The 15,056-nt window shown below is 35.5% G+C and overlaps 1 protein-coding gene across 18 annotated transcripts in view; it reads left to right on the forward strand.

Moving 5' to 3' along the window:
• The window catches only part of VPS13B (vacuolar protein sorting 13 homolog B), a 916,907-nt gene that overhangs the window by 584,553 nt on the left and 317,298 nt on the right, over positions 1 to 15,056 (forward strand). For 13 of the 18 annotated variants that reach the window (XM_064267936.1, XM_064267938.1, XM_064267934.1 and 10 more), the window contains one exon: positions 14,215 to 14,418. The exons of 1 other annotated variant lie outside the window; for it this stretch is intronic. In XM_064267936.1, the coding sequence (XP_064124006.1) occupies positions 14,215 to 14,418 (204 nt within the window). Of the gene's footprint in view, positions 1 to 12,116; positions 12,528 to 12,582; positions 12,718 to 14,214; positions 14,419 to 15,056 lie in introns of those variants that run through there. 4 more of the 18 variants (XM_064267949.1, XR_010317809.1, XM_064267951.1 and 1 more) reach the window with 4 other exon arrangements.

Consider the following 15,056-nt stretch of genomic DNA (forward strand, 5'->3'; position numbering starts at 1 on the left):
AGATGTTGTAGAAACCTTATAAGCAAGTAGGAAATGTGACTGTCTCTAATAAAGACACTATATAAGTTTGATCTGTTTATTTTATTACCACCTTTAGAAAACCTAAAGAATGCAAGTTTTACAGTTAGCCTTTCAAAGCTGTCTTTGTGGGAAATACAATAAACTTCACTGTTAGTAAGACCATTCTGGACTCTGATATTATGAAGCCGTTTCGCCAAGTACTTGCACATTTTAGAAATCCACAAGATTTTATGTGAACACACCTGTAATACATTGAGATCCTCCAAAAAATCTCTTTGATCTCACATTGTCAATGAATTATTGTGTATTATTTGACAATTGAAGTTACTCAAAGTGCACTCATTCTATAATTAAATGTCTGAATATTAATACTAATGAAGAATAGTATTAAGAACTGCATTATTAGCACAATAGGGAAGAGTTTGCTTAATCTTGGGAAACTTCATAGTATGTGATGTATTATGCTACTTAAAAATTAAAAGGCTAGGATCACCTTTGACAGGACTTCTGATAATTCTTTTTCTTATAAACCAAACTAATTTCCTCAGGTGTTCTTTTTTATTTTTTAAACAACTTATATGAAGTGTTACCAAGTCTCGTTTTTTACATCCTCTACTTATACAGTTGATTATTTGAATACACATATATAATTTTTAATTTATTCCTGTTAAATTTCATCTTTTTAGTTTTGATTGTATCAATATTTTGAGATATCGTATACTCTTGATTCGCTTCATTCACTGTATTAGCTATAATTCCCAACTTTGTCGTCTGAAAATTTGATAAGACTGATTTATTTGAATTCATTGAAATTAATGATAAAAAGTATTGAATTGAGCCAAATTCTCTGGAGTGTCACTAGAAGGCTGACTCCAAGTAGATATATTTGGGTCTGGTATTAAACCAGCTCTAAATCCATTTTACTGTTTTTTTCAAGTTCATATTTCTCTATTACATTAACAAAAGTATCTTAATTTAGTCGTATACATTTTTTATAACATCGAGTTTCATAATATTGATGCTTTTTCTTGTTTGTTATCCTAATAGTAAAACAAAAAAGAAGTAGGTCTAGTTTGGCTTCATTTGTTCCTAGTTAACTCATATTAACTCCTCATATATACATCACTTTCTATTCTACATGTTCAAAAACTTTGATAAAGAATCAATTTTGATGAAGATCATAATTCAATTTTTTACTAAATTGAAATAGCATTTCCATGTCTCTATATTCTACTGCCTCTCATCTGTAATTTCTCTGAGATGCGCATAGGTTCTTTGATCACATCAACAAGTTTTTCAAACGCAGTACATGTTCAGTTAGTGCATTTCTTTAGAACATATTTTTAATGAGGTGAGAGTTTTGTATAATTTAGTATACTTTTCCCATGGGTCAGTTCTACTCTGTCAGATAGGGTTGCTATGAATCAGAAGCAACTCAGCGGCAATGGGTTTTGGTTTTTTGTTTATACAAATATACCCCATTTATAACATGAGCGCCTGAGGATTTATCAGCTCAAGCCTGTGACTGTTAGCGGTGGGGCAGGGGGTTAGGATAGGGCTGACACTCTTCCAAGCTCATGTGTCCTGAAGATAAATTGTGAAAGTCTAGTTTTTTGTTTGCCTAGCCAGTGAGAATATTTTGAGAATCTTCAATCAAAAAAAAAAAAATTTATATTCTAATGAAGCTGCCTGTAATTTGATTATCAAAAAGAAACAAATCTGTTGTCTTCAATTTGGTTTCGACTTGTAGCAACCTTATAAGATAGAATAGAACTGCCTCCTAGGGTTTCCAAAGAGCAGCTGGTGGATTCGAACTGCCAACTTCTTGGTTAGTACTCTTAACCATTCTGCCACCAGGGATCCATCAAAAAGAAAGGTGATGATATATACTGTTGAGATTAAGGAGTTTAAAGGATATTAAGGAGGGACAATTGAGGGGGTGTGGTGCCACACAAGCTAACGGAGGAAACTTTTAAGAATGAGTAAGCCATAATGGTCATGATTATAATAGCTCTGAACATAGACTAATCCGTTATTGCTTTGCACAAATTACCTCATTTAAACCTCTAAGAACTTTTCAAATGAGGAAAGTGAAACACTGAAAGTTTAATTCGCCCAAAGGCACCCAGTGGTAGATGGTAGAGATAGACTTAGCAATCTAGGGAGGCTCAACGTGCAGTCTGTGCCCTTCCCCACCATACTATTCTGCCTTTTTGAATTGTCGTATTTCCCAGAAAGATCAGGTGATTTAATGACTGAAAATCATCCATTGGATCTGGTAATTAGAAAAATCAGCTAGGGATCTTTGCCAGAATAATTTCAGAGAGGTAGACCTAATGTCTGATTGTTCTTTGTTAGAGGAGAAAATGAATTATGAGGAAGTGGAAATACAGAAAAATTTATGGCTCTAAGAGGATGTGAGAGAAAGGATGATAGCAAGAGGAGAATATAGGGTCTTAGAGAGAAAGCGTGTTTTTCTCTTCTACAAGGATGATAACATAAACATGATTTTAGTTTGAAGGCTAGAGATACAAAAGAGAAAATGAACAAGTGATTTAGGAAAGTCCCCAAGAGTACTGAAAAGAATTTTAACTATTCACTTAACTTTCATGTTAAGTGGCCTGCTGTGTATCAGGCCCTGTGCTAAGTTTGTGTACGTGGGGTAAAAAAAAAACACTGACCCAGCCTTCAAGGATGGAGTGCATTAACACAGATCTTAGCCTTGAAGAAGAGACGAGATGCCGCGTCTAAAGAGCTCATTGAAAGAGGTGGGGAAAATATTAATTTCTCAATTTTATAAATGACATAGCCTTTGATTTTTTGGGGTTTCCCTGGTCAGTTGAGTTCAGATAGCAGAGCTACGATGTTTCAAGTCAAAGAAGTGACATGCTGTCAGTATCAGAGTGGTTTTTATAATAAGTAGGGATGCTGCTTGTTGTTAGGTGCTATTCAGTCAGTTCCAACTCATGGCGACCCTGTGCACAACAGAACAAAACACCGCCTGGTCCTGTGCCATCCTTGCAGTTGTTGCTATGCTTGAGCCCATTATTGCAGCCATATTGAGGGTCTTCCTCTTTTTCACTGACCCTGTACTTTACCAAGCATGATGTCCTTCTCCAGGGACTGATCCCTCCTGACAACATGTCCAAAGTGTGTGAGACACAGTCTCACCATCCTTGCTTCTAAGGAGCATTCTGGTCGTACTTCTTCCAAGATGGATTCGTTCGTTCTTTTGGAAGTCCTTGGTATATTCAATATTCTTTGCCAATACCACAATTCAAAGGTGCCAATTCTTCAGTCTTCCTTATTCATTGTCCAGGTTTCCCGTACATAGGAAGTGATTGAAAACACCATGGCTTGGGTCAGGTGCACCTTAGCCCTCAAGGTGACCTCTTTACTTTTTAACACTTTAAAGAGATCTCTCTCAGCAGATTTGCCCAGTGTACTGTGCCTTTTGATTTCTTGACTGCTGCTTCCAGTAAGTTTTGATTCTTGACAACCTCAGTCTTTTCTCCGTTTATCATGATGTTGCTTATTGGTCCAGTTGTGAGGATTTTTGTTTTCTTTATGTTGAGATGTAATCCATACTGAAGGCTGTGGTCTTTGATCTTCATCAGTACACGCTTCAAGTCCTCTTTACTTTCACCCAGCAAGGTTATGTCATCTGTATAACACAGGTTGTTAATGAGTCTTCCTCCAATCCTTATGCCCTGTTCTTCATATAGTCCAGCTTCTCAGATTATTTACTCCGCATACAGATTGAATAGGTATGATGAAAGGATACAACCCTGATGCACACCTTTCCTGACTTTAAACCACCCAGTATCCCCTTGTTCTGTTTGAATGACTGCCTTTTGATCCATGTATGGATTTCTCATGAGTACAATTAAGTGTTGTGAAATTCCCATTCTCCGCAGTGTTATCCATAATTTGTTATGATCCAGACAGTCGAATGCTTTAGCATAGTCAATAAAACACAGGCAAATATCCTTCTGGTATTCTCTGTTTTCAGCCAGGATCCATCTGACATCAGCAGTGATATTCCTGATTCCCTGTCCTCTTCTAAATCCTGCTTGAATTTCTGGCAGTTCCCTGTTGATATACTGCTGCAGCCACTTTTGAATGATCTTCAGGAAAATTTTGCTTGTGTGTGATACTAATGATATTGTTCTGTACTTTCCATTCAGTTGGATCACCTTTCTTGGGAATAGGCATAAATATGGATCTCTTCCAGTCAGTTGGCCAGGAAGCTTTTTTCCAAATTTCTTGGCATAGACGAATGAGCACTTACAGCACTGCATCTGTTTATTGAAACATCTCAATTGGTATTCTGTCAATTCCTGGACCCTTATTTTCCACCAGTGCCTTCAGTGCATCTTGGACTTCTTCCTTCAGTACCATCAGTTCCTGATCATATGCTGCCTTCTGAAATGGTTGAACATCAACCGGTTCTTTTGTGTATAGTGACTCTGTATTCCTCCCATCTTCTTTTGATGCTCCCTGCATCATTTAACATTTTCCCCGTAGAGTCCTTCAGTATTGCAACTGGAGGCTTGAATTTTTTCTTCAGTTCTTTCAGCTTGAGAAATGGTGAGCATGTTCTTCCTTTTTGGTTTTCTATCTCCAGGTCTTTGAATACATGTCATCATCATCATAGGGATTATCACAGAGATGCTAGTTTAGATAAAAAAGAAAAAGGAGTGAGCATATGTCTCGACCCTAGCCCAGACCTGCTGGATCAGAATCTCTAGAGGTGGGAATTTACATCTTAAACAAGCTCCAGGTGATTCTTCTGTACTCTGAAAATGAGTCTTTGCTGTAAGTCGTTGATCATGGAACTCATTGGTCTCAGCTGATGGTCAACCATAATATCTCCTGCCCTTTTTACTCTCAAAATTATTATTGCCTATGGAGACTTGATGCTAAATATAGACATTTAATTTAATCAGGGCATATACGTTTTACTTCTTCTTACATTCCTATTTTCTGGCTTGTTTAACATCCTGTAGATCTCAATTAAGCTGTAAGTGAATGGATTTTACTCCTTTATAGTGAGTTCCTAAGATATGCCTATTCAGCAGTGAGCAGTAAATGGTTCAACATGAGCTGTTCCTTATGTAAACATACAAAAGGCCTGACCCAGACTAAATCAATTTAAAAAGGAAAACATTAAAGCTATGTTTCCTGTTATATACTTAAGGTCTTTTTAGGTTCCTTATGATTACATTATTGACCAACTGTTGCAGACTTCAGTTTATCCTCCTACACCACCTGTTGAATGGTTCAAATAGTATGGGAGAAGAGTTTCGGAAGGGCAAAGCAATTACAACTCCTACATTTTAGCCAGTAAAGCAGCTTTTTGTGTCAAGGGTAGGAAGTTTGGGGCATCTTGACTCATCCCCTTTCCTGATTTGAATTGCAAAAAGGTTTTAAAGGCAGCAATAAGGAAGGGGAGTGCAAAGTTCATAAAACTTTTAGAAGTATGTGAATGTGAGATAAAATTTGGTTCCTATTTATAATATCAAATATTTCTAGGAAAAAAATTTAATTAGGAAATGAAACAATTATATAAGGCTTTTCTTATTGTAACATATTTACGTTAAATTTTTTAAAGCATACATTGTTAATATTAGGCATTCTGGTCTTCACTGAACTCCTAAAATTATTTTCCTATAATTAGTTCCTAAGTAAAGTACCATTCCATTAGACTTTTTTGCTCTAATGACTTTCTAGTGGTTTCTTGTGCTTAGAAACTTAGTACTTTAAATTAGAGCTCTTTTAAATAAAATATACTTTCATTTTTGGTATTGCTATCAGATAGTTTTTTACGCCTACCAGTCTATATATTTTTAAGCTATAAAGTTATTTGTTTAGGGGAAATGGCATTTTAAAAGTTGTGAAACGATATCCAGCCTCTGGGGAAAAAAATCAGAAGACATTATGTTTGAATCTTAATGAGTGTTGGTTGTTGTTTTAATGTCTGTAACCATTTATGTATTTTAAACCTTAAAAGAAAAATCTAGTGTGCTATGAAATATATCTTTCAGAAGACATCTTGCTTTAATAGTGCTTAATAGAAGTTAATGTATGTTGCTTGGATTACATTTTGAATATATTTTCTTAATTTGGTATTAAAAGCAAAGCAAAGTGCTTTGAATATTCTGTATTATCTGGGTTTAGTTTTAACAACCTGTAATGTGCAGATGACACAACCTTGCTTGCTGAAAGTGAAGAGGACTTGAAGCAGCTACTGATAAAGACTAAAGACTACAGCCTTCATTATGGATTGCCCCTCAGTATGAAAAAGACAAAAATCCTCACGATTGGACCGGTAAGCAACATCATGATAAATGGAGAAAAGATTGACATCAAGGATTTCATTTTACATGGATCTACAATCAACACCCATGGAAGCTGCAGTCAAGAAATCAAACAACACCTTGCATTGGGCAAATCTGCTTCAAAAGACCTCTTTAAAGTGTTAAAAAGCAAAGATGTCACTTTAAGGACTAAGGTGCACCTGACCCAAGCCATGATATTTTCAGCCATCTCATATGCAGCGAAAGCTGGACAATGAATAAGGAAGACCGAAGAAGAACTGACACCTTTGAATTATGGTCCTGGTGAAGAATATTGAATATGCCATGAACTGCCAAAAGAACAAACAAATTTGTTTTGGAAGTACATCCAGAATGCTTCTTAGAAGCGAGGATGATGAGACTTCTTCTCATATACTTAGGGCATGTTATCAGGAGGGACCAGTCCCCGGAGAAGGGACATCATGCTTGGTAGAGGGTCAGCAAAAAAGAGGAATACCCTTAACGAGGTAGATTGACACAGTGGCTGCAACAGTGAGCTGAAGCATAGCAATGATTATAAGGATGGTGCAGGACTGGGCAGTGTTTCGTTCTGTGGTACATAGAGTTGCTATGAGTCAGAACTGAGTCAAAGGCACCCAGCAAGAACAGAGCTTCTAAGTACGTATAGAAGAAGAGATCCTTGGGTGGCATAGACAGTTTGCTCTTGACTCCTAACGAAAAGGTTGGCAGTTCCAACCCACCCAGTATCCCTGTGGAGAAAAGGCCTGGTGATCTGTAAAGCTTACAGTCAAGAAAATCCTATGGACTGCAGTTCTACTCTGAAATTAGCGAAGTTACCATGACATGGAATTGACTTGATGGCAATGAGTTTGGTTGTTGTTGTTTTTAAAGGTACAAAACAAAATAGGAGTATATTTTACTTATAATTTTAAAGAATGAAGATTAGACAGTATTTCAAGTTGAGAGAAAAACCTGAAATAATTTTCATATATAAAGTAGGTCAGTGCACCACTGGTATATTTTTCTGACTTTAAAGAATTGAAAATAGGTCATGGGGGGTCATGTGAAAAAAAAGAAAAAGAAGAATTTTCTAATTTTAAACTGGAAAAAAAAAAAAAGGCCCCGTGTTTATTTTTATCAGAGAATAATTAAAGCAAAGTTGATATCAGAGAATAATCAAAGCAAATATTAGCTAATTTTAAAAATATATTTAACCTTTATATTAACCAAGCCTAATCAGATGTCCCACGTTTATAATTTGTAACATAAATTTAAATTGTGTACTTGAGAAACTGCATCCACAGAGGAAATACATTGCTTTTTCCTGGGTTTGATATCCCTGGAGGCTAAGAAATTGTTTAAGAAAGAGGTGTTTTTTAAAGATCCAGGTATATTGTGAATTGATGTAAATTTTCCTTGATAAACTTCTTCTTGGCTTAGAAAGAAAGGAGTTTATTGTATACTACCAGAATTAAAATGCTTTTAGATTGATGAAACAGGTTAAATTAGAAAATGTGAGTAGAATTCATTGAGTTCGATTAATTAAATTGAGGGTGGGTGGTGTTCCCTATTTGCTCAGCTTTTGTTTTTTTAGAATTGTAATGTGTGTTTCTGCTAACCAAAAGGTCAGCAGCTTGAATCCACCAGCTGCTCCTTGGAAACCACTGTAGGGCAGTTCTTCTTTGTCCTGTAGGATCCCTATGAGTTGGAATCAACTTGACAGCAACAGGTCTCTTTTGGTTTTTAATGTGTGTTTTATGCGAGTCTCTCCTCCTTTCACTTTCTTGCCCTTCCACTTCTACTTAACATTTTATACAGAGGCTAAGGAGAGAATGAAAGTAGGATGTTTGTTTTCGTAATATTTATTGAGGCTTTCATGATGTGACAAGTTCTATTCTAGGCCCTTTATATATTACCTCTCTTAATTTTCATAATTAAGGCAAAAACCTAGATCTTTCTTTTGACCATTGTCATACTACATAATTTTTGTAATCTGATTGGCAGAAGAGGAAATGCTTGTTTGTAAGGCAGGTTCAACCTGTGAACCACATCCCTTTGCCCCCTAAAGCTGGGCCTAGTACAGGTCTCTGACATGCTGGTGAAGAAGGGCCTGCCTTTGGCTTGAAGCCTCACTAGCCTTTACTTCCCCCCATGCTGCTCTCCAGTAAATATCTGTGAAATGAATAAATGCAAGTTAGCTCATTGGAGGGAAGGCTATTTAAGAGAGGAGGATATGATTTTGACAGTTCTGACTAAGGCTAGGAATAGGGAAGAACTTCATCATTTTTGACCATTTTTTACATTACCACTATTTTTATCGTATCAGCATATAGTTAAAATAGAATTCTAGTCATTTCCATATAGAAGAAGAACTATATAAGGAGACGTTGCTCCTCTTTTCAGTGGAAGAAATAGGGCAGCCTTTATAATGAATCCTTTGTGAAAAGGATAAGTGATGTCTTTTAGGTATAGTGAAGACTAGGAGAGATTTTTGTTTTCCACAGTAAATTGTAAAATCTTTGTCTTTATAAATCTTCCTAATATCCTTTTATATAAAAAAAAAAAAATCCTCCTATAATCTGTTTAATCTCTATAACATCGTAGTTATGTATTCTTTTTTATCGAAGTATAGTTTATTTGGCTTTCTATTTTTATCTTTTTTTTAATCTGGTTAGCTCATTAATTGTGACCCTTTATTCTTTGCTAAAATGAAAATTTTAGACAGTAAATTTCCTTCTAAGTATCACTTTAACTGCATCCTGCAACTTTTAATGCATAACTATTTGTTTTTATTTCTTCATTTTTATTAAGAGTTCTTGATCAATAACATGTTCAGAAATGTGTTTTTAAATTTCCAAACATAGGCAGCTTTGCAGGTTCTCCTTTTTAATAAAATATGTAACTTAATTGTCTTATACTCACAGGATGCAGTCTGTATGATACTAATTCACTGAAATATGTTGAAGCTACCTTTATGGCCTAACAGGTGGTCAGTTTTTATAAAATGTTCCGTGTGTGCTTGAGAAAAATGTACGTTCTCCAGTGTTTGGTTTCTGTGTCTGTAAGTGTTCATTTCATCAAACTTATTAAATGTATTTTTCAAATTCCTGTATTCTGTTTTTTTTTTTTTTAAATCAGCTTAATCTATTACTGAGGGAGATGGGCTCAAATTTTCCAGCAGGAATTATAGATTTGTCAGTTTTTCCTTGTAGAATTCAGTTTTTCTTTTGTATGTTTTGAGGTTAATGTGTTATTACAAATAAGTTTAGAATTGTCTTAACTTCCAGGTGCATTGAATCTTTTAAATTCAGGTGGTAACTATTTCTCATAATGCTTTTTGCCGTAAAGTCTATGCTATCCAACGTCAGTATACCTATTCCAGCTTTCTTTTGGCTAATGTTTGCATGGTATATATTTTTATGAATGTTACTTATATATTTTTTTACCCCTTAAATTTTAGGTATATCACATTAAAATAGAATATAACTGGGAATTGTTAAATCCAATTTCACAGTTTTTATCTTTTATCTGGAGAGTTTAAACCATTTATATTTACTCTGATTAGTGTTATATTTGGATGTATTTATATCTTCTTAAGTGATTTCTGTTTTTTTTTTTTTCTTTTTTCTTTTCTGACATTCTATTTTTTATTCTAGTTATTTGAAAGTTACGTGTTCCATGCCTGTTATCTTAGTGGCTACCCTAGCTATTTTAATATATGTACTTAACAGAGTAAAGTTCATATTACAACCTTCCTCCCTAACAATAAAAAAAAAAAAAATACAAGGACCATAATTATAAACATTACCTGTATGTTGTTGTTGTCCAGTTTCTGAGTTTCTTCTTCTATTTTGGTATTATTATTATTTTTTTTTTTAAAAGATAATAATTGTTCGGATCTACCCATATATTTACCAATTTCTTCCAGTTGCTTTGAGTCAGAATCAACTCCACAGCAATGGGTTTGGCTTTTTTTGGGTGGGGGGAGGGTGGTGGCGGGGATTCTTGGCCTGCCTAGATCTGAGGATTGGCATTTTCCAACAATTGTGAAATAATTCTCAGATATTGTCTCTTCAAATAGTGTCTCCTCCATGTTCTCTGTACTACCTCTCTTGAACTCCAATTAAGCATATATTAGACTGTCTCCCTCTTTCCTCCATGTATCTCAACCTTCTTTCACCTGTCATATTTCCTTGTCTCTTTGGATTATAGTCTGGATTTATTTAGCTCTTCCATTCAACTCACTAATCTCTTCAGCTAGATTTATTCTCCTTGAGTTTTAAATTTAATTTTTGTTTTTAGTTTAATTTTATATGGTTCTTATTAAAATCCACTTGTTTCCCTGCTCGTATTTTGGAGATGCTTTTTTTTTTAATTTTTTAAACAATTATTTTATATTTCATGTCTGCTAATCCAGTATGTGACATCTTCAAGGGTCTGTTTCTTCTGCCCAGTAATTCTGCTGTGTCTTACTGAAGGCGTTTTATATCTTTGCGTGAATTGTGAATTATTTCTGAGTCTCTTATTTCACTTCTTTAGAACCTAATCTGTGGATATTCTGTGAGGTCTCAGTAGAAACTGAGTCCATCCCAAGAGAATTTGCTTTTGCCTGTCATCTGGCAGCATTATCTACCTTGGGCAAACATTCCCAGATTGAGATTTTTCATATAGAATTTGAGACTCAAACCCACAAATGCTGGCTTGTCATTGCAAAGTCTTGGGGGTTTTTTTCTTTTTCTTTCTTTCCTTTTTTTTTAACCTCTCCACCCATTGCTAAGATCAAGACAGGTAAGTTACCCTTTCTGCATGCGTGGTTAAGAGGGCTGTTATTAATTATTCCATTACCAAAGGCTCCCTAAGAGGGCTGTTTTAAATTCACCCTTCTACAGCTAGTGTAGTTCTGGGTAGCTGTGTGCGCTGGGTCTCCTATTAGATTCATCTCCTGAGCTTTATCAGCTCCTGTGGAGTTATCAGGGCAGAGAGCTGGCTTTGAGGGTGAAAGCTGGCTTTGGCAGGTGCTTATTTGGCAAGGTTTCTGGTTTCACTTTGTTTGGGAGGCTCTGCACCTTCTGTTTTTTGGTGTAAGCCCTGGAATATGTTTAAAAAATAAATTTTTTTCAAGCAGTTTAGTTGTTTTAGTTAGTTTCATTCAGAGTTTCTAATGTGCTATATTTTGGAAGCAGGTGACCTTGGAAATGTTAAAGAATGTTTATCTTAGTAAATTTCATTATGGTTCCTTCATAATCAGAGAAGTGGATTTTGTTTTGTCTTGGTGCCTGAGCATCTATGACTAGTCACTGATTAGGTATCCTGTTCATTCAGAACCAGGTAAAACAATGTAATTCAGGCATGGTCATAAAATTTATAATGCACCTGTATGAATAATTTAATTTTCGATCACAAATTATATTTTATCTCTGTAACATTACCACTGTTAAAATAACTAAAGCATAGAGATGCTAAGAAATTTATCCACACTCGTGATCATTAGAAAGTCTGAGACCAAAACTCACATAAATCTAGTGCTTATCCTATTTCCTACAACTAACTTTATAGATAAGCAGCTAGATTTGAGTGGTTTTGCAGATAACTTTTAAGTTGAATTTATACAACCAAATGTTATAAATTACTTTGAACTTTCAAATCGTTTCTGTTGTGTGCCATCAAGTTGATTCTGACTCACAGTGACCCTATATGACAGAATGGAGCTGCCCCATAAAGTTTCCTAGGCTGTAATCTTTATGGGAGCAGATCACCAGATCTTTTCTATTGCAGAGCAGCTGGTGGGTTCAAACTGCAGACCTTTCAGTTAGCACCTGAGCACTAACTACTGCACACCATGCCTCCCTCAAATCAAGTTACAATGGTAAATATATAATTTAATTTCAAACCAAACAAAAAGAGGGAATAAGAAATCAGAAGTATCTGGCTATTAATCAGTACACAAACCATTTTTGTATAAGGAAGAAGAATCTCTGGGAAATCTTATTTTCTACTGACGGATGATAGGAGGAATATAGCTCAATTTAAGGCCAAGACAAAACTTGGGGGATTTCAAGCCCAAATAAAAAACTCTGATGAAACTCAGTTTTTCTGTGGTTGTAATTTTGTAATTATACAGTTTCTCTTTGTGCCAAGGGAAATAGAAAGACTGATGTTAATGCTGGGGTAGGTTGGTTGGTTTGTCTTTTTTAACATAGCTCTAATTATATTTCCAAACATACTTTTGCTTCTTTCGAAGTGATTCTTAAAGTATTTTAGATCACCAGAATTTATCTAAGACATAGAGAACATTGAACGTTGGTGTTATTCTGCTAATTCTTCAAGGCCCAGTTCATACGTCACTTTTTCTATGAAGCCTTCTATCTAAACCTAAGTAAGTAAATGTAACTTTTGTTTGGGAGTAATAATCTCGGGAAACAGGCTAGACCATCAGCTGTCAGAGATAGTTTCTGAATGTCAGAATTTATGCGGACCTAGGGCAAATGTATGGCAGTGGGTAGGGCAAATGTTTTCTGTTTAAAGACAATGTTCTTATTGTTGGGGGCAGAAAGGTTGTCCACTTGAGGTTTGTAAAGGTGTGTATCATTTTAAATACATGTACTGCTTGCTTGATAGGACAGGTAGTTTCTGACTTTAAGAAATTTATGGTATATTGAGGAAGACTGGCAAGTCATTCTGGTATGTTATTATACTTACGAGTATAGAGGTGCCCTAAAAGCACATATATACGAGAGGTTTAGATAGAAGGCTTCATAGAAAAAGTGAGTATGAACTGGGCCTTGAAGAATTAGCAGAATAACACCAACGTTCAAATAAGACGAGGATTCTAGGTAATGTTACTCCCTCCCAACCTTCGGAAACCCTGGTGGCAGAGTGGTTACATGCTATGGCTGCTAACCAAAACGTTGGCAGTTAAAATCTACCAGGCGCTCCTTGGAAACTTTATGGGGCAGTTCTGCTCTGTCCTATAGGGTCGCTATAGGGTTGCTACGAGTCGAAATCAACTCCATGGCAACAGGTTTTTGGTTTGGTCCCATTCTTACCCCCATCCATCCCTTTTCTCTTTACCCTTCAATAGTGCAGATTGAAAGAGTTCATGGCCTATTTTATGGGTCCTGTTTCTAAAGCCTTATGAGGAATTTTATTATTTACTTTTTTTTAATTTAGCTTTAAGCTACAGATAACTGTTTTCATGTGTTTTAGAGTGAGGCCAGTAAGATCAGAGTCATCTTCCAACACTTTATGTGCCAGTAGACCTCACTTGTGTTTCCAAATCAGTAAACTTTAGTCTTCTCGATAGCCTTTTTAATAACTTAGGCCTTTGTTTATCTTAAAGGACAAAAAAAGGCAAGAGGTGGAAAGATGAAATAAATTAACAAATTTCCATCACCTTTTCTAAAAGGAAATGAAACAAAGTTCTGAGGAAGGTCAGCCATTAGTATTGAAAAGAAGACTGGGTTTTGAGTCAAAAAATCTGGATATAAGTTGCAATTTTGTCACATACCAAGCTTGTGTAAACCTTTCAAATTCTCTGAATTATTTTCTCTATGGTAAAAATAGAGACAATTATAGAACCTCATAGCACCTTAAGGATTGAAATTATATATATAAAAGTACTTAGAAAAAACAGTACACTGCCAGGAATAATACAACAAATTATTGTAGAGAAGATTACTCTAAATGATAGCTTTCAAATGCATTTTCAGGACAAAATATGTGGTAAGTTTTTAATACCTGTCCCATGCATGTACTTAGCCCAGTATATTAATCAGTAGGGTAATCTAAAGGAAACCAATGATACTGTATTAGTGAACAAAATAAACATAGGTAGGATGTTTATTTTGTTTACTATTTTTCACTGCCTTCACAGGAAAGCCTTGAACTTAGGAATTCTTCGAGACCCTGGATCAGAAATTGAAGATAGACAATACCAAATAGACCTACAGTCCATCAATATTGGTACTGCGCAGTGGGATCAACTAAAACCAGAGAAGGAAAGTGGCACAGGAGGGGTGCTAACAGAGAGTGAAAGAAATTCTCAAAATCCAGCCCTTGAGTGGAATATGGCCAGCAGGTAGGAAATGATTGAGAAAATTTCTGCACTTTCTAAAATTTCATTGCCAAAAAAGCAGTTGGTGATACAGTCTTCAGCATGTCTGACCTAAGTGTTTTGCTATTGCTCTGCTTTTCATTACAAACGTAAAGTAAGATTTTGTAATTGTAGCTGATGATTTTGCTTGGAAACCTGCTAGTCCTTCCACTGTTAACACTGTAATTATTACAAATTTGAGATTGTGTCAGCATTTCCTTAATACGCTTTTTTTTGAAAAGTTTGCCATTTGATGAAAGGATCCATTTCAGGCTAAAGTGTCCATTTACATTTTTACTTGAAATACATTGTGTTCAGGGTCAGTTGGATTTTCTTTTTTTTTTTTTTTAAATCTCTCGTTTCTGTTTAGCATAATAAGGGGGGAAAGTAACAAATACTGTTTGGAGTTATGCTTAAGTTAGTGTAGGGGGAAAAACAAGAGTTTCTGGCTGTGGGCTGTTTTTCCATCTACCTTAACTAAAAGCAGCTATGTTCACAGAGAACATTTTTAGAGGCATTAGTACTGAATGTGAACTGTAAGATTTGTAGAGAGCCACTGCCAGCTTACCAAGGCTACACATGGTTCCCATCAGACAGGTAGGTACAATTGTTTGGAAGATGAA

Source organism: Loxodonta africana, chromosome 14 (genome assembly GCF_030014295.1).
Source record: "Loxodonta africana isolate mLoxAfr1 chromosome 14, mLoxAfr1.hap2, whole genome shotgun sequence".
In the NCBI taxonomy this organism is placed as follows: Eukaryota; Metazoa; Chordata; class Mammalia; order Proboscidea; family Elephantidae; genus Loxodonta; species Loxodonta africana.